Source organism: Microcaecilia unicolor, chromosome 8 (genome assembly GCF_901765095.1).
Source record: "Microcaecilia unicolor chromosome 8, aMicUni1.1, whole genome shotgun sequence".
Taxonomy (NCBI): Eukaryota; Metazoa; Chordata; class Amphibia; order Gymnophiona; family Siphonopidae; genus Microcaecilia; species Microcaecilia unicolor.
In genome coordinates this window covers 60,646,657-60,666,502 of record NC_044038.1, presented here as the reverse complement: position 1 = coordinate 60,666,502, position 19,846 = coordinate 60,646,657, and the positions used below count along the sequence as shown (strand labels likewise).

Below are 19,846 nucleotides of genomic sequence, written 5' to 3'. Positions count from 1 at the left end.
GTTCCATCAAAGTCTCCTGGCACTATCACTAGGGGTCATGATCACTATTTTGAATCCAGGATTTTGGTGGAGCAGAAGTGACTCACTCCTGCTCCCCACTAAACTCTAGGGACCCCCGGTATGAGCTGAGGGTGGGATTGGGGAGTGTGAGTTGGGAGTTTGGAGGGGATGCCATGTGGAGGGGATAAGAGGGCTTATGATTGCAGGGAAGGGGATCAGAAGGGAGTTGTCTTGTTGGACAGGGGGAAATTGGATGGAGAGTTGGTGCTGTGGAAGGAGCATTGATTTCAAAAACTGCTCCCTTGTCCCAAATGGGGTAGTACTGCATGTTTATCCCCACATTCTGCTTTGTGCAATTGCTGCTCCTGTACTAGAAGAGCCTTAAACATGCACATTTCACTAAACCTTATTTGCAAGAGCCTGTACAATTGGCACAGCCTCTTGTAAAATACTGTAGAAATGCTTCACATCCTGACCTAGATGTGTGAATTTCTCTCTCCACATACTTCAAAAATTTGCCTTTATATGTCCATGTAGTTATAAAATTACTGCACAAATGTTTGAGTACCTAAGTAGATCTTAAGCTGGTTTGTAATATCAATGTATTTTAAGCTTCAGAGTCCTCTAAGACCTCATCATCTTTAACTAGTAACATTCGCAGTAATATGGCAATTTCACTACGTGACCAAGAGGGGCATTTTTGATATGACTTCTAAATCCAACTTTGGATGTTTTGATGAATCGTACCAGAAAAACATCAATCTTTCTTCTTTGAAAATGACCATTTCCTAGAAGTTGTTGTGCTTAGTACGTTTATCTTTTTGGACCATTTTCCAAAACAAAAACCCCATCCAAGTGAAAAACGTACAAAATCAAGCCATTGGAACATAGGAGGAGCCAGCTTTCCTAGTAGACTGACCACACAAGCACCCCCAGCAGAGCAGTGAGGCACCTTAGGGGGCACTGCAGTGGACTTCACATAAAAAGTCCTAGGTATACATCTCACCATTACCCACTTATTTTGTATGATGAGCCCTTCAAAACCTATGAAAAACCTATTGTACCCAACTATACACCACTACAATAGCCCTTATATCTGCAGATGTTACCTATTTGTGGGCACAATAGGTTTTGGGAGGGTTTTTTTTTTTTTTTTGGGGGGGGGGGCTGACACTTTCCACCAGAAGTGTAATATTTAGTGGATTATGGATCTGGGTCACCTTCTCTACAGTGCACTGCACCGACCACTAGGCTATTCCAGGAACCTGCTTGCTGCTCGAATGACTGGCCATAACATCTGAAGCTGTTATAGAGACTGCTATGTACTATTTCATTTACATCTTTGTGGGGTGGAAGGGAGTCAGTGACAACTGAAGGAGTTAAGGGGGTGTTTACTTTTTTGTGGCCTATGCGTTAATAAAACAGGTCTAGACCAAAACATCCAACTTATAGCACTGGATGTTCTAGTTTTGTTCCATTATGGCAGAAAAATGTCCAAGTGTTAGGAACGCCCAGATCCCACCCTTAACATTCCTCTGACATGCCCCCTTGTGATTTGAATGCACTTCTGACAGACTTCATAGAAAAACATCTAATTATTGGTTTCAAAATACCAATTTGGATATTTTTGTGAGAAAAATGTCCAAATGCAGATTTATGCCACTTTTTGGACGTTTTTCTCTTTTAAAAATGAGCCCACAAGTATATGAAAAGCCCCTGTTGAGCTAGTAACACCTAATACTTGAGCTGAAAATTGTATTCTTGTCAGTGGTTACACCTGGCATTGATGGACACACTGTAGAATACCCAGGAGCTACTTTCAGTTAACGAATCTTCTTCTCAAACAGAGGATCTTGCCATTTTTTTTAAACAAGGTTGAAAAGATTAGGGGATCATTACCATCGCAGTCACTGGATCCATTAGACTTTGTTGATGATTTAGCATGTAATAAGGATGTTATTGTATCTGATAGAATTTGGAATACGTTTACTGCCTCCTTGTTTTCACTGGTTGAATCCAATTTGCAAAAATATTCTTTGTCTCATTGCATGTTAGATGATTGTGCGTCTTACTTAATGAAAGCAGTTCTATTGGAATTTATATCATACTTGGTGCAATGTTTGGCAGATTTGTTTGTAAAAGGGATATTCCCAGGTGATAACGGTAATATATACTTACACCTATTCCAAAAAACCCAAATGCTAAACTGGTTGATACATCTAATTACAGAACGGTTGCTTCCATTCCTCTATTTGTTAAGGTAATGGAAATTATATTAGCTTCTCAACTTAGTACCTATTTAGATCATCATAATATTTTAGATGGTTCACAATCTGGTTTCAGAAGTGGGTTCAGTACGGAGACCCTTTTGACTACTTTATTATCAGAAATTAGAAAATAAATTAGTGTAGGAAAGAGGGTACTATTAATGCAATTTGATATGTCCAGTGTATTTGATTTAGTAGATCATGATGTTCTGCCGAAGCTGTTGAGCTATTATGGTATTGAAGGGGTGGTCCATGACTGGTTTAGAGCATTCTTGACTTTAAGATCTTATGGGGTGAAAATGGCATGGATGGTGTCATCCTTTTGGGTTCCAGGTTGTGGAGTTCCAAAAGGCTCCCTGCTATCACCGATATCGTTTCATTATCTTAATGGCTCCTTTGGGTAAAAAAATTGGCTGCTTTAGGTTTTAGGTTTTTATCCTTTTATTTTTGTGGATGACATGTCCATGTATATAAAATTGCTACTACTTAATTTGCCCTAAATCATAACCCCAGAGATTATCTGTAAGAAATATATTAAAGAAAGGAAACCTCAATAGCCAGGGGTGCCTGCATAGATGGTCTTCCCCTTTAAATGGCTCTTATCACAGATTTCAATTATCCTCTGAAATAAACTGCAATGGAAAACAACTCTGAATCGGAGAAAGAAACATTGCAGCCAAAAACCCCTGCAGATTATTGTATTGTTTTTTGGGATGTCTGTATGGCCAGTCTACTAAGAATGCTGGTTCCTCCTACATCCCAATGGCTTGATTTTGTGTGCTTTTCACTTGGATTTTTTTTTCAAAAATGGACCAAAAAGATAAATGCACAAAGCACAAAAACATTTAGCAAGTGGCCATTTTCGAAAAAAAAAAAAAAAGAAAGAAAGATGTTTTGCTGTTTCCAGAATCTCTATATTTGCTATTCAGCTTTTGGACATTTTGAGCAAAACGTCCAAAGTCGGATTTAGACGTCATATCGAAAATGCCCCTCCACATGTTTGTTTTATCTAGAGTTTTCTTTGTCTTTCCATGTTAAAAAGCAAATGCTATATAAAACAGAAAACTCAGGAAGGTATTACTACCTGCAGTTTCCTTTTATGGCCTGCTAACATGTACTCTGTTTCATCAGAACTGTACTGCTAACAATGTATTTGCAGTAATTGAAATGCATAGTCTTAGCAATTGGTGGCACTAAAATGATTTTTTTCTTAAAACTCTAAATTTTGCATATATAGCACACATTAAGACTTGGATGTTTTTCATCCATATTGGAACAAAACGAAAATGTTTTGTGTGATAGCAGCAAGTGGGACCAGCAGCATTCACACAAAGTGAAAGGGAGATAATTTAAAAGTGTATTGCATTTTGTTGAAAATTCAGGTGGTACTCATTTTAAGACATTCATAAACATTCAAAACTCCTTTCACAGGATATAGGAGGTAGGCATATGAATAATTCATTTGGACAGGAAATGTTCTTTTTCAACTAAGACCCGTCAATGGAGACCACAGCAATGAATATGCTGAAACAGAGGTTTAGCAGTTTTCCTTCTTGCTAAGCTAGGGGGAAGAACCTTCTAAAGCAGCAGTAGATAAGTTTTTTGTAACATATCAGTTTAGAGTGCACTCAAAGGGGGGTTAAAAATTGCCCCATGATGTCACTTTATACCAGTGACGTACCAAGTGGGGGCGGTCCGCCCCGGGTGCACGCCGCTGGGGGGTGCCGCGGCGCGTGCCTGCTCCTCCGAGTTTGCTAAACTTCGTTCGTTTGCTGCAGCTCCCTCTGCCCCGGAACAGGTGACGTCCTGTTCCAGGGCAGAGGGAGCTGCAGCGAACAAACAAAGTTTAGCGAACTCGGAGGAGCAGGCGCGCGCCGCGGCCCCTCCCTCCCAGCGGCGTGCACCCGGGGGGGGTGTCATCTGGGGGGGGGGGGCGCATCGGCGCTCTGCCCCGGGTGCCATCCAGGCCAGGAACGCCACTGCTTTATACCATTAAAGTCAATCCGCCCAATATTCAGCACTATTTAACTGACCAGGAACGATTAAATAAACTAAAGCTGGCTAAGCGCTAATATTCAGCGCGAGATAGCTGGCTATCTCAACTGAATATTAGTGCTTGGCGGCTAGCCTAGTCACCGGCTATGTCGCGCAACATAGCTTGTTAGTGCCAATATTCATTGGTTGACTGACTATGTTTAGTGGCCAGATAGACCTGCATAAATAGCAGGTCTATCTTTGGCTGCTATAACAAAGTTTAGCGAACTCGGAGGAGCAGGCGCGCGCCGCGGCCCCTCCGCCCCCCAGCGACGTGCACCCGGGGGGGGGGGGGGGTCATTTCGCCGGAGGGGGGGGAGGTGTCATCTGGGGGGGGGGGGGGGGGGGGGGGGCGCATCGGCGCTCTGCCCCGGGTGCCATCCAGGCCAGGAACGCCACTGCTTTATACCATTAAAGTCAATCCGCCCAATATTCAGCACTATTTAACTGACCAGGAACGATTAAATAAACTAAAGCTGGCTAAGCGCTAATATTCAGCGCGAGATAGCCGGCTATCTCGACTGAATATTAGTGCTTGGCGGCTAGCCTAGTCACCGGCTATGTCGCGCAACATAGCTTGTTAGTGCCAATATTCTCAGCGCTTCCTGGAACTGCACGGGCCCGAAAAAGATCTTCACTCCCGGGGATTATGCCATCGGCCCCTGGGGGTTAAAAAAACGCAACAGCGCTTTCCTGGTTCCCCTCCTCCGTACCGGAGCGCTCGTCTAGCGCTCCGACTCACTTCTGCAGGCCCGGGGACATTCCCAACCATCCCCGGACCCTGAAAAGTGCATAGCCTCGTCCCCAAAACTGGGCCTGTATTACCAGGCCCCGAGACTTGCTCCCACATCCCCGGAGCTTACCCCAAGAGACCCTAGACCGGCCCAGAACAACACTGGCTCCTCTTTGGAGCCTCACCAACGCCACCTCCGGCCCTAATCAGGGCCCAAAACCCCCGAGACCCGCCGGAACCGGCTTTTGTTTTATTTGAAAAAACTCACGCTGCTACTTGCAGCACAGCCCCACAAACTCTCCCAGCATGGCCCCGAACATCCCCACCAGCCCTCCTGTCACCAAAAACGACCCCCAAAATGACTCCGCAGCCCCAGGTTCAATGTGGCTAACAGCTTCTCCGTGTTTGCTCCAGTCTACTGGCTCCAGCATGATCCAGCTCGTTCCAGTGCTCCTGATCCACCTTGTTCCAGTCCGCTGTTCCAGCCTTCCCCCTGCCTGTTCCAGTCCATCGGCTCCAGTGTGTCCCGGTCCGCCTGATCCAGCTTCTCCCTGCTTGCTCCAGTCAATCCGCTCCAGCGTGTTCAAGCTTGTTCCAGTCCTCCTGATCCCAGTTTGTTCCAGTTCGCCTGACCCAGCTTCCCCCGCTTGTTCCAGTCCATCGGCTCCAGCATGTTCCAGCCCGCCTGACCCAGCCAGCGTATTCCAGCTCGTTCCAGTTCTCCTGAGCCCAGCTTGTTCCAGTCCGCCTGTCTCAGCTTCTTCCGGCTTGCCCCAGTCCACCAGATCCAGCGTGTCCAGCTAGTTCCAGACACCGATCCAGCCTTCCTCCTGCTGTCCATCGGCTCCAGTGTGTTCCAGCCTGCCTGACCCAGCCTCTCCTTGCTTACTCCGATTCTTCTGCTCCAGCGTGATCCAGCTCGTTCCAGTCTTCCTGATCGCAGCTCGTTCCAGTCTTCCTGATCCCAGCTTGTCCGTCTGCTCATCCTGACACAGTTCATCTGTTCCTGCTTGTTCCAGCTTGTCCATCTGTTCCTGCCTGTTCCGGCTTGTTCCTGCTTGCTTCAGCTTGTTCCGGCTTGCTCCAATCCATCTGCCTGTTAACAAATCGAGTAACCTGCCTGCCTGCTTGCGAGCCTCTCAGCCATTGACTTACCTACCTGCCTGCTAGCTTATCAGCCATTGACTTACCTAATCGCCAACCCAAAACCTAGCTTCAAGCCCTATCTATCTGCTTAACACCTCAGTCATTACATAGTCACCCATTAACACCTGTTAACTGCTTAACACCTCAGTCACTATACAGTCACCTGTTACACCACAGTCACCACCCATGGCCCCTGTCCATGTTCTCTTCCTTGCCCTGTCCCTTCCTAATCTTCTTTCCCCCCCACTCCCACTGTCTACCATTAGAACTACCCGCTGCCCTCCCACCCTGCCCGCCACCGCAATACCCTATTCACCTCCATCCCTCACCTCACCATCCCTCTTGTCCCCCTCCTCCTTCCTAGCTCTCAACCTTCGGCACTTCCTTCCTGCCATTAACCCATCCCCTTTCCTCCTAAGTACACACCGTCTTCGTCGCCCGACCTCCCCCACCCTCCTCCGCACTCTCTTGCTCCTCCTCCTGCTATCCGCGGGAGACATTAACCCTAATCTAGGTCCCCCTCACTTGTCCCCATCCTATCCCTGCGAACGATCCCGGGATGTCTCCAATCTCGTCTCTATTCCCCTCCTTCCCCCCTCCTCCCTCTCCTTCTCATGCGCCTTGTGGAATGCCCACTCAGTCTGCAACAAACTGCCTCTCACCCACGATCTCTTTATCTCTCGCTCCCTTCAACTGCTCGCCCTAACCGAAACCTGGATCTCCCCGGAAGACTCTGCCTTAGTTGCAGCCCTCTGCCATGGAGGCTATCTCTTCTCCCACACTCCCCGCCCAGTTGGCCGCGGCGGAGGCGTTGGGCTACTACTCTCACCCTCCTGTAGTTTCCAACCCCTCCACCTTCCGCAGTCTCACTGCTTCTCATCCTTTGAAGCCCATTCCATCCAGCTATTCTACCCGCTACCACTCAGAGTGGCAGTCATTTACCGCCCCCCTGATAAATCCTTCCCTTCCTTCCTTACCGACTTTGATGCTTGGCTCTCTGTCTTTCTTGACCCCTCATCTCCATCCCTCATTCTCGGAGACTTTAACGTACATGCTGATGACCTATCCGACCCCCATGCTTCTAAGTTCCTCACCCTAACATCCTCCTTCATCCAGCTGTGCTCCACCACCCCTACTCACCGTGACGGCCATTGTCTTGACCTCGTCCTCTCCTCCTCCGGCTCACCCTCCAATTTCCACATCTCAGCTCTTCCTCTCTCCGACCATCACCTGATCACATTCACACTTCTTCACCCCCCCCTCCACCCCGTCCAACTTTAACCACCACCTCCAGGAACCTCCAGGCTATTGACCCCTCCACCTTATCATCTATTATCTCTGATCTCCTCCCCTCCATCACGTCCTCCGCAACTGTCGACAAAGCGGTCTCCGCTTACAATACCACTCTCTCCTCTGCTTTGGACACCCTTGCACCATCCATCTCCCGTCCCACAAAACGCACCAATCCCCAGCCCTGGCTGACTCCTTGCATCCGTTACCTTCGCTCCTGCACCCGATCCGCTGAGCGCCTCTGGAGGAAATCTCGTACCCTCTCAGACTTCCTCCACTACAAATTCATGCTATCCTCCCTCCACTCCTCCCTATTCCGTGCAAAACAGGACTATTACACCCAATTGACCAATTCTCTCAGCTCCAACCCTCGTCGTCTCTTCACCACCCTTAACTCCCTCCTAAAAGTGCCCCCCGCTCCTACTCCCCCTTCTCTCTCTCCTCAATAACTGGCCGACTATTTCCGCGACAAAGTGCATAAGATCAACCTTGAGTTCACGACCAAGCCACCACCACCTCCTCACCCTTTAACCCTCTCCCTCAACCAACCTACCCAGGTCTCTTTCTCCTCTTTTCCTGAGATCACCAAGGATGAAACTTCCCGCCTTCTTTCCTCCTCGAAATGCACCACCTGTTCCTCTGATCCCAACCCCACCAACCTACTCAACACCATCTCCCATACTGTCACCCCCGCCATCTGTCGCATCCTCAACCTCTCTCTCTCCACTGCAACTGTCCCTGACACCTTCAAGCACGCCGTTGTCACACCTCTCCTCAAAAAACCTTCACTTGACCCTACCTGCCCCTCCAACTACCGCCCCATCTCTCTTTTACCCTTCCTTTCCAAATTACTTGAGCGTGCCGTTCATAGCCGCTGCCTTGATTTTCTCTCCTCTCATGCCATCCTCGATCCACTTCAATCCGGTTTTCGCCCCCTGCACTCGACTGAAACGGCACTCTCTAAAGTTTGCAATGACCTGCTCCTGGCCAAATCCAACGGTCACTACTCCATCCTCATCCTCCTCGATCTTTCCGCCGCGTTTGACACTGTCAATCATGATTTACTTCTTGCCACGCTGTCCTCTTTTGGGTTCCAAGGCCCTGTCCTCTCCTAGTTCTCCTCTTATCTCTCCCACCGCACCTTCAGGGTACACTCCCATGGATCTTCCTCCACTCCCATCCCACTATCCGTTGGAGTTCCCCAGGGATCTGTCCTTGGACCCCTTCTCTTCTCAATCTACACCTCTTCCCTGGGCTCGCTGATCTCATCTCATGGTTTTCAGTATCATCTTTATGCTGATGACACCCAGTTATACCTCTCCACACCTGACATCACCGCGGAGACCCAGGCCAAGGTATCTGCCTGTTTATCCGACATTGCGGCATGGATGTCCAACCGCCACCTGAAGCTGAACATGTCCAAGACCGAGCTCCTCGTCTTTCCTCCTAAACCCACCTCTCCTCTTCCTCCACTCTCTATCTCTGTTGATAACACCCTCATCCTCCCCGTCCCATCTGCCCGCAACCTCGGAGTCATCTTCAACTCCTCCCTCTCCTTCTCTGCGCATATCCAACAGACTGCCAAGACCTGTCGCTTCTTCCTCTTCAACATCAGCAAAATTCACCCTTTCCTCTCTGAGCATACCACCAGAACTCTCGTCCACGCTCTCATTACCTCTCGCCTTGATTACTGCAACTTACTCCTCACCGGCCTCCCACTCGGCCACCTATCCCCCCTTCAATCCGTTCAGAACGCTGCTGCACGTCTTATATTCCGCCAAAACCGATATACTCATATCACCCCTCTCCTCAAATCACTTCATTGGCTTCCGATCAGATATCGCATACAATTCAAGCTCCTCCTCCTTACCTACAAATGCACTCAGTCTGCGGCTCCTCACTACCTCTCCACCCTCATCTCCCCCTATGTTCCCGCCCGCAACCTCCGCTCACAGGACAAAGCCCTTCTCTCAGTACCCTTCTCCACTACTGCCAACTCCAGGCTCCGCTCATTCTGCCTTGCCTCACCCTATGCCTGGAACAATCTTCCTTTACCCATACGCCATGCCCCCTCCCTACCCATCTTCAAATCTCTGCTTAAAACTCACCTTTTCAATGCTGCCTTCGGCGCCTAACCGCTCTAGAAATATGAAATGGCCCAATCTATCCACCCTATCAGATTAACTGTTCATTCGTCCTCCAATCTATCTACCCTATCAGATTAACTGTTCACTCGTCCTCTAGATTGTTCACTTGTCTTTAGATTGTTCTCTTGTCTTTTAGATTGTAAGCTCTTTGAGCAGGGACTGTCCTTCTATGTTTAAATTGTACAGCGCTGCGTAACCCTAGTAGCGCTTTAGAAATGCTAGTTAGTAGTAGTAGTAGTAGTATTCATTGGTTGACTGACTATGTTTAGTGGCCAGATAGACCTGCATAAATAGCAGGTCTATCTTTGGCTGCTATAACTTAGCCAGTCAGCCGATGAATATCAGCTTAACTGGTTATGTGCATATTGGCCAAACAACCCCCCCCCCCCCCCACACACACACACACACACACTAGAAATTCAATACCGATCACCTCATGTGGCCCGACATTGAATTTCCAAGTTTGCCATAACAGGAAGGAGCCCTGCTAACTTCTGCTGTCTGAATATCAGCCCCAGTAGCAGTATTGTATTGTTTCATATGCTATTTACAATTTCACTAGTTAAGACATTTCTGCTGAATGAAATTATTCAGTTCTGATTGCTTCGATCATAACACCACCAGGAAAACTGGCAGGTTTTGCCAGAACAAATATTCTGCATTAGTTATTAGCCATGGTGAGAAAGGAAGTACAGCCACCAGAAGTTATAAACTTCATATTGACAAGATCTAAAAAAGGCTTCTAAAGAAATATTTGTCTAAAATTCAGTTTACTTTTAGTCATAGAATTTATCTGTTGCTGTCATAGGAGAATCAAATACAAGATTTGAACTTCTGGGTCTGAAATGGTTGCCCCGTCTGAGCCAAAGTCAGTCAAAAGAAATCACTCCTTTTGAGGTGGCCGATATACCATGGCAGAGGAGCATTGATCAGCTGGCATCTACCCCAGCTCTTATTTGTGCACTGCGAGGGATAAATGCCTTTGTGTGTCTAGCAGAGAGGTTGAAGGTCCTGACATCTGTGGTGGGCAAGTTGAGCAGTAGCCATGGCAAGCTGCACAGTGTGATGTCACTGACTCCTGAGATGGCTATCCGACAAGCAGCCTTATTCTTCACTGATAAGGATTTCGTAGCTGGTATGAGATTTCTTCTTCTTTCTACATTGTACCATGTGGCATGTATGATAAAGTTAAGATGACATCTTATTACTGTCGCTGGGAGAAGGGAGAAAATCTTTCAGAGAAGTACCATCGTGCTGTTGAAAAATCTATGTGATTAACTGAGTACTGAAAAATGTAGGCCATCAAGCAAAAAATAAAAAAACAACAACCTGGAAAGATGGTCTAGTAGTACAAAGCCTGTTCAGATTTATTTTAGTTTTATTCTGTATTTGCGTTTATTAATTGCCTCTTCTGAAATCCACTCAAAGCCATGTAGAAAACCAAGCAGTTGGCTGGGCCATTCATACATAGTCACAATAATCAAGGGGCATAGTCCAAAAGCAAAATAAACAAAGGAAAAGATAATAAGGAGAAAAAATACAGGCTAGTAATAGTCAATAAGTCTTTAAGGGTTCTTATACTAAGCTGTGTTAAACGCTAACGCGGGATGCACTAAAGCGCTCCACATTAGCTGTGGCATCTGCGCATGCTAAGTGTATGGTAATTATTTTTTCTTATTTTTTTGAGGGGCAGAGTGTTATTTTGTGTGTCAGGGGCGGAGATTGGGTGTTCCAGCACTAACCAGTTAGTGCATCTACATTACTGCATGTAATTAGTTAGTATGCAGTTAACGCAGGAGCCCTTACCACCACCTAAATAGGCTCCTTCAGTAATTTTTTTTTTAAATGGCCATGCACTAATGCTAACATTATTATTATTATTATTTGTAGCATTTGTATCCCACATTTTCCCACCTATTTGCAGGCTCAATGTGGCTTACATTTGCCGTAATGGCGGATGCCATTTCGGGTAGTAGAATTGCAAAGGTTATTGCGTATGGTGCATACATACATGATATGATACCATACATGGAACATAACATATATGGTGCATAGTTAAGTGGAAGACCTGTTAGAAGCAAGTTGCAATAGTCTAAGCGAGAGGTGATAAAATTGTGGATAAGGGTTCTGGTAGTGTGCACAGAAAGGAAAGGGCGAATTTTGGTGATATTATAGAGAAAGAAGCGGCAGGTTTTAGCAGTCTGCTGAATATGTGCAGAGAAGGAGAGGGAGGACCCCAAGGTTACGAGATGATGAGACAGGAAGGATGAGAGTGTTATCCACAGAAATAGAGAATTGTGGAAGAGAAGAGGTTGGTTTAGGGGGGAAAGATAAGAATCTCAGGCTTGGTCATGTTTCGTTTCAGATGGCACTGAGATATCCAGGCAGCAATGTCAGACAGGCAGGCTGATACTTTGGCCTGGATTTCGGCTGAGATTAGCACATGACCATACAGTAAATGAAACTAATAGAAAAAAAGGCTTTTTTATGGCTGTGGTAAAAATGGCCTTAGCATATGGGAAAGACCTACGCAAGGGCACACTATGGCCAATTCTTACTGCAGCTTAGTAAAAGGACCCCTTATAAAATTACACAAACAGTCCAGAGAGCCCAATAGGAGATCAGCCACATCAAAGGATCTATTTTACTCTGGGTGCTTTCTACCCAGGGCCCATGAGAGGATGTGGTTTTAAAATGGCACTTTTTTTTATTAAGGGCAATGAGTTTTCGCCATTATCCAGTATACAATATATGTGGTTGATATGCCACCTGTTGGGTAGGAACATATCAGGCTTATTATAACTGGATTTATATATTTCATGATTGCTGGATCCATTAATGTGGCTGATCTCCTGTTGGGCTCCTTGGACTGTCTGTGAAATTTATGAAATATAATTTAAAAAAATGTTTTGACATTACTCCAATTTAGCGTAATACATGTGGAAGGCAATTTTAAAAATGCTATGCATAAAAGCCAGTTTTATGCGTACAAAGCTGGCCACGCAAACTTTTCTGCCATATCTAGGTATAAAAGTATTTACAGGGAATGATCCTACATATCCTATATAATAATTCTCACCTCCAACGTTCTGAGGCTGCCTGGAACCGTGGCTTCCGGCCAGAGCTGGTCTACTTCCAATGGAGTAGATAAAAGTGACGTCATGAATGAAGTGCCACTGATTGGCTGCGCCTCCGAGTCTAGCACGACGCCCAGCAACAAACCACCACCCAGGAAAACTGCGACCCAGCCAGCAGCAAACAGCGACCCAGGCAGGGGGAGGAGTAGGGAAACACGCGGAGCGTGTTTCCCTACTCCTCCCCCTGCCTAGGAATCGTTGCACATTGCCTGCGAACCTCCTGAACCACCCGTGCACACTAACCGCCCTCAATTGGAGAGGATGAAGAGGAAGGGCGGCGACACGGCGAGCGAGCGCCTGCAGCGAGTGTCGAATCTGCAGGAGGCGGGTGAGGGCTCAGGACGGGGGTTGGTGTCCACTGGCGACTCGCAAGATGGAGGAGGCAAAGAGCAGCGGGTCCTACTCCAGCGCAGCCGTCATCCCCGTTCACTCAAAACAAAGGTAGCAAACCTATGCGATGCTGCAGCAAGTTCAATAGACAGGAGTGGAAGTGAGCAAAGCAAGTCTAGGTAAGCAATGAAGCACTTTGGTTAATCTCTGTTTCCACTCCCCTAGGCATGCCATCATTGGTATACATTGAAAAACAAGCAAAAACTTGCAGCTGCTTCACATTGTCGTTTTTAAAATGTTGTTCCATCTGAAACAAGTCTAAAGCTTTTTCAACTGGATAGACAGTGCCTTAAAACTTGCAGTGCAAAAGGAGGGGGGAGACAAACACACCCTGCAACTGGGAGGGGGGGGGGCGACCCTGCAACTGAGAGAGAGGGGGGATCCTGGCACATACTCTCATTCTCACACACACACTCGCACCAGGGGCGTATCTGCGTGGGGCCACAGGGGCCTGGGCCCCCACAGATTTCGCCCTGGACCCCCTACCATCGACCCTCTCCACCTCCCCCTCCCTCCCGCATGCCCGCCACCAACCCGTCGCCGATCTTTGCTGGCGGGGGACCCCAAGCCCCACCAGCTGAAGTCCTCTCTTCCGTGCAGGATGCAAGTTGCAACGCTTCCTGTTCTTCTGAGTCTGACGTCCTGCACGTACAACGGGCGCTAGCTAGGTGCTTTCGGAGGTAGAGATGGGCAGAGTTCGGGGTTTGCATGTATATTTTGCAAAATGCAAAGGATACATGCAAAACATTGCAGACATACACGTATATTTATGCATGCTCTAGAGCAGCGTAAGTGAGCACACAAATGTTAGCATATAAATGTTAATACAACTGCGGCTAATAAGATCTTTTTTCAAGCAACAAGCATTTGGGCTACTGGTCCAAGTGATGATACTTCCACATCTTGACTATTGTAATGTCCTCTATTTGGGTTCATCTTCTAAATATTTAAAAAAGCTTTAGCTTATCCAAAACACCGCAGCTAGATTAATTTTCAAACAATAGGCTTTCTGTGGTCTCTGCTTGTATTTATTTATTTATTTTTGACATTTATACCCAACGTTATCCCAAACATACTCAAGAACAATGTGGCTTACAATACATAAAACAACAAAGTAGCCACAATTATAAAATAAGGGACAAATAAGAATTAAATAATAGCCAATTGTTAGCTAGTAACATACTACCATACTCTGTCAATGGGCAGGAATCTGTCAAAGATGAAAGCTTTCAGTTAAAATTACTTCGGCAAGACTTCCGGTATGCCGTGAAGGTACTGTAACAGCATGCGTGTAGTGGGAGTTCACGTATACCCTTGCGAAAAACCTTAATATTTCCTGCTCAGGGATCACATTTACCAACCTGTTTGCTCCTGCAGATCTGCATGGGCTTGGACTTTGTATGTATGAGCCTTCAGCGCTGTTGTTTGCTGGTGGCTCGATGCCATTGCGAACCCTGAAGCCGCCACTTGAGAAAGCTAAGCCTGCTTCCCCCAAGATGGTGCAGGATGTCGAGCAGGTGACAATGTTGTTGACCGGGGACTTTGCCCAGGAAATTTCAAAGATCATCTCGGCGGCACTGGAGGAAAAACTTAATAAGGTTCATGCAGGCATCGAGGAAATCCATGAGCGCTTTGATTCTCATACAAAGCGCTTTGAGGATGTGGAGACTTGGGTCACTGCACAGGAGGACCTAATGGTGCATTTGGAGGAGCGTATGGCCCGTCTTCTGGCGGAAAATGTGAACCTGACAGGGCACTTAGAAGATCAAGAAAACAGGGACGAGGAATAAATAACTAGAGACTCATTGGCCTTTCTGAAGAGGCATGTGAGAAGGACCTACCCAGCATTTTTGAAAAGTAGTTGCCAGAGTCGCTGGGCCTGGAGGGCGAAAATGATAGCTTGGTGGATCTCTGGCAGTTGTTGCATCCTGAATCCTGTGATTATGCTTTCCTGTCTCGTGCCCATGGGACGTTCCCTCAGATTGACTATTTTTTGCTTTCAGCTGGATTTTTGTATGTGGTAGCTGAAGCATGGATTGGTGAAGTAACGGTGTCAGACCATGCTCCTGTTGAAGTAGACCTGGTGGCGGTGCCTCACTACGAACAAGCCTGCACTTTCCTGCCTATTTAGCAAGGAACCTATGGTTCCACTCATTTCTCCAAAAGTGGTGGGAGGCCTTTGATGCCCAATATAGCAATGATCCAATTCTTTTCTGGGACGTCCAAGGCAGTGCTCTGTGGAGAGGTGATTGCATTACCTATCAGGTAATCACCTTGGAAAGAGCCTTACATAAGGCTTGTGCAACCTATGTGTGCTCCCTCTCTGCTACCTATAGGGAGACCTGTTTGACTGCGCAGGCAGCTTCAAATTTTCTATTACACTCTAGAACTCAAAAACTACTTTTAGGTGGTAAATATTGATTTTATCGATTTAGGAATTAACCGGGAGCACTCCTGGCTTGTCTTCACTGCACGTGGCAGTTACAGCAGCCCATATTCACACTTTGATGCCTGATTGGCTCCCGGTTGGACTTCTGAGGTTGAGAAGATGGCCCAACTTTTAGTCCAACACTTTGAGGCTTTATGTCACAGAGATCAGGAATTAGTAAGTGAGCCCTTGTGCTGATCCGGAGACCAGCAGTTAGAAACCCAACACTTTACCTGCAGCGACCGCCGTTCCCCAGCAGTTGAGCCCCTGGGTTCAGGCGGCCAGCAGGACTTAAGGAGTCGGGCGGTGAGATGGACTCAGGCTCAGACAAGAAGGCGAGCTCAGAGCTGGCAGAATTCAGGTCCAGGCAGTGGTCAGGGCAGGCGGCGATCCAGCACAGGTCAGGTCCAGGCAGTAGTCAACAAGGAAAAACAGCAACGAGAAAAACGCACCAGACACCAGGAAGGTAGTAGCTGAGGCAATGAAGTAATGAGAAGTTCCTGGTTTTAAAGTGAAGGCGTCTGATGTCAGAGTAGGCATGCTCAGAGTGTAGTTGCGCCAAAGTGTAGATGCACCCAACATGTAGGCATGCCCAAAGTGTAGGCACGCTAAGTGTAGGCGCGCCCAAACTGGAGATACTCAGAAGAGAGGTAATAAGTGCATCATAGGTGTGTACATCTGGCTCCACGTTTGATATTCCAAGTTCGTGACACTTTATATAAAACCAGAGTGGACTTTTCACCAGAGTAGATGGCAGACTTTTTGTCAGAATTGGGTTTGCCATGCTTTTCTGAAGAGGCCATCTCTTGTCTTAATCATCCATTGTAGGGCAAAGAAATCCAGTTGCCATCTCCCGCTTGAAGTCTGGGCAGCCCCGCGGAGCGATGGATTTTTATTAGAGTTTTATAAGCTGATGGGTGTGAATTTTGTCATTCCCCTGCTGGAGTATTTTCAGGCAGTGGTGCGAAATGGGGCTCAAATTCATTATACTAATGAGGTGCTGATTACTTTACTTTTAAAAACGGGTAAATCAGGTGATGATCTGGGCTTCTGTAGGCCGCTCCCTGCTTAATGTGGATGGGAAACTTCTGGCATGCATACCAACTGACCGTCTGTCAGAATTCCTGCTCCTTGTGGTAGGAGGGGATCAAACAGGATTCATGACTGGTTGGCAGTCTCTTCACAATGTCCATAAGGCATTATTGGCATTGGCCTATTGTCAACATCACAATGAGCCCATGTTTTTAATTAGTTTAGATGCTGCCAAGGCCTTCGATTGTGTGAGTTGGACCGTTTTGTTTTGTGTGTTGAATTATGTGGACATCTTGGGCTGGTTTTTACAAGCACTTCAGGTCTTGTATGCATGCCCACAGGCCTCTTTGCTGGTCAATGGAGTACGCACTCTGACTTTTTTTACTTGGGTGGGGCACAAGAAAGGAATGCCCGCTCTCCCCCCTCCTTTTTGTATTATCTTTAGAACCTTTGCTTTGTACATTGCGGGTTGTGGAGGGGTGAGGGACCCGACTGTGGGGCGGTCTACCTTAAACGTCCTGGCATTCGCCAATGATCTTTTTCATGCTTCCCCACAGCATTCTCTGCTGGTGGTGCTCAAACTGATGAAGGAGTATGGCTTCTTCTTCTTCAATTAAATTTAGCCCGTAGTTTGGGCCCAGTGGCAGGGTCCCTTTCCCTTGTGATAAGCAGACCGCAGTCTCTTCTCAAGTATCTGGGGGTGCACATTCCTCCTAATTTGTCTCACCTTTATTCCTTAAATGTAGGACCCCTATTGGCATCCACCAAAGCCAAATTACAGACCTGGCAGGCATATCTTCTTTCTCTCCTGGGGCGGGTAAGTCTTTTTAATATGTTACTGGCACCCTGTTGGTTGTATGGGTTTCAAATGTTGCCTCTGTATTTGAAAGCTAAAGATGAGCACCAGCTGAACAGGATAGTACAATGCTATTTGTGGCAGGGTCAGAGACCACGGCTTCCTCTTAAAGTGGCGGTTTTGCCACAGGATAGAGGGAGTGTGGTCCTACTTAGTATATGCTACCTTACTATAAGCTGTGGCATGCGCCACCTAAATGACTGATTTCGAAATACTAACTACTTTTCTGTACCTCTCTGGAACTGGATCTCCTGAGGCCTTTTCAATTTAGTTATTATTTGCATGCACCTCTCAGGGCAGTTCCAGTCATACCTCAGCACTATGTTCACTTCCACCCTATCCACTCTACCTGGTGCTGGCTCTGCAAATTTCATCAGTTGGACCCTACTGTCACCCCTTTGCTATTGATACACAACAATCGGGCATTCTCGCAGGAATGGACTCAAAACTCTTATCTAAATGGGCGAAGAAGGGACTCCAGTATTTACATTAGGTGCTCCAGGAAGGTGGCACTCTGAAACCGTTTGACTTGCTACAAATTGACTTCCATTTTCTCACAAAGAGACCTTTTCTTATTTGCAATTGTGACATTATTTAGCCTCCCTGGACTGCGCCAAGCTAACTGGAGAGGTTTACGAGTCTTTAGACGAAGCCTTGACCTTGGAAATTCAGCAGAAGGCCCCCCTCACCTTTCATCATCATCATATGAAGGATGAGGTTGCTCCTCCCAACTTTGAATGCCTGTAGAGAGCCTGGACCACCGATTTGAGTGCTCTAGTGGAGGCTGTCTGTCTTTTAGCTGGGATAAAGTGGATTCATACTTTTACTGATCATGTGCCTCATTGGGAATGGTCAATATGTGTTTGTACTATTCTCCCATGCAGGCATACTTGATGAAAATTTGAACCACGGTGGTGTGTCCTAGGTGTGGTCACCCGGAGGGGGCATTTGGGGGGGGGGGGGGGGTTGGGTGGTGTAGTAGTTACTTAAAATGGTTTGAGTGTGCTCCTTGCCATATGGAACTTGGTTTCTGTTCTTCTACACTTTGACATTACTGTTTTGCTGCAGTTTGTATGTTTCTTTTCCATTTGCCACTGAATAAAAATGATTTAAATATATAAAACTAGTAAAAAAGGCCCGTTTCTGACACAAATGAAATGGGCGCTAGCAAGGTTTTCCTCGGAGTGTGTATGTTTGAGACAGTGTATGTGAGAGTGACTGTGTGTGAGAGAGTGAATGTGCGAGTGTGTGTGTGTGAGAGAGAGAGAGAGTGAGTCTGGGTGTGAGTGTGTCTGTGAGAGAGAGAGTGTCTGTGTGTGAGAATGAGAGTGTGTGCAAGTGTGTATGTAAGACACAGTGTGAGAGAGAGAGAGAGTGTGTTTCACACAGATACAGTGTGTGCGAGAGAGAGAGAGTGTGTGTGTTGCGTCCCGCGCCCATACCTGCTCTCCCGCTGTGGGGAGCGGGAGCCAGCGGCCTCCGCGGCACCGGAGGACGGCCAGAGAGGTTCCATGGAGGAGCCGGCACTGCCGCAGGACTGGCAGGTCAGGCCGGGATCGGCGGCCAGCGAGGACGAACGCCGGCCTCTTGGAGAGGGGACGTCGGGAAGAGGTTCGCGCCGCCCAAAATGGCGGCGCCGGAGCCGACGTCTCCTTCGCTCCAGAGCCGGAGGGCTTTGGAGCTCCGCCTACCTCGCACCAGATTGGCGAACCCGGGCGATGACTCCGCCTGGAGTTTGGGCAGAGCCAATCCTAGGGCTCTGCCGACTCCCCTGGGCCGGATTGGGGGGTTTCTTCCCGGGGGCGGGATGGCGCGATATTTAAACCCAGGAACCAGAGGACCTCCTTGCTTCCGGTTCTGTTCCCGAAGCCCGTGCAGCGGGTCGCGTTGCATCATTTGGAGTATCCAGAGACTGTGCTATCCTTGACCACAGATTGCTAGCCGTTATCCAGAGACTGTGCTATCCTTGACCACAGATTGCTAGCCGTTATCCAGAGACTGAGCTATCCTTGACCACAGATTGCTAGCCGTGATCTAGAGACTGTGCTATCCTTGATCACGGATTGCTAGCCGTTATCCAGTGACTGTGCTATCTTTGACCGTGGACTGCTATCCACCTGTCTAGAGAGCTATTCTGCGCTTGACGACTGTGTCTGCTGGCCGCAACTCCCGACACTAGCCAGGTCAGCCGTCCACCCCGCGGTTCCAGCAGTCCTGCTGACCGCCTGCAGCTGGGGGCTCAACCTCCGGTGAACGGCGGTCGCCGCGGGTGAAGATTGGGGTGCACGGCTGTCCTCTGAGGTCTTTCGGCCTTGCGGGACCTAAGGGCTCACCAACGTGAAGACAAGACAGTGTGTGAGACACAGACTCTCTGTGAGACTGAGTG

General features: G+C 47.5%; 1 protein-coding gene across 2 annotated transcripts in view; it reads left to right on the top strand.

Moving 5' to 3' along the window:
• LOC115475870 (thioredoxin domain-containing protein 3 homolog) overlaps nucleotides 1-19,846 on the top strand; it is a 199,188-nt gene that overhangs the window by 13,315 nt on the left and 166,027 nt on the right. The window contains exon 4 of one of the 2 annotated variants that reach the window (XM_030211926.1): nucleotides 10,426-10,752. The exons of the other annotated variant lie outside the window; for it this stretch is intronic. Coding sequence (XP_030067786.1) covers nucleotides 10,426-10,752 — 327 coding nt within the window. The remainder of the gene's footprint in view (nucleotides 1-10,425; nucleotides 10,753-19,846) is intronic. 2 annotated transcript variants of the gene reach the window in all.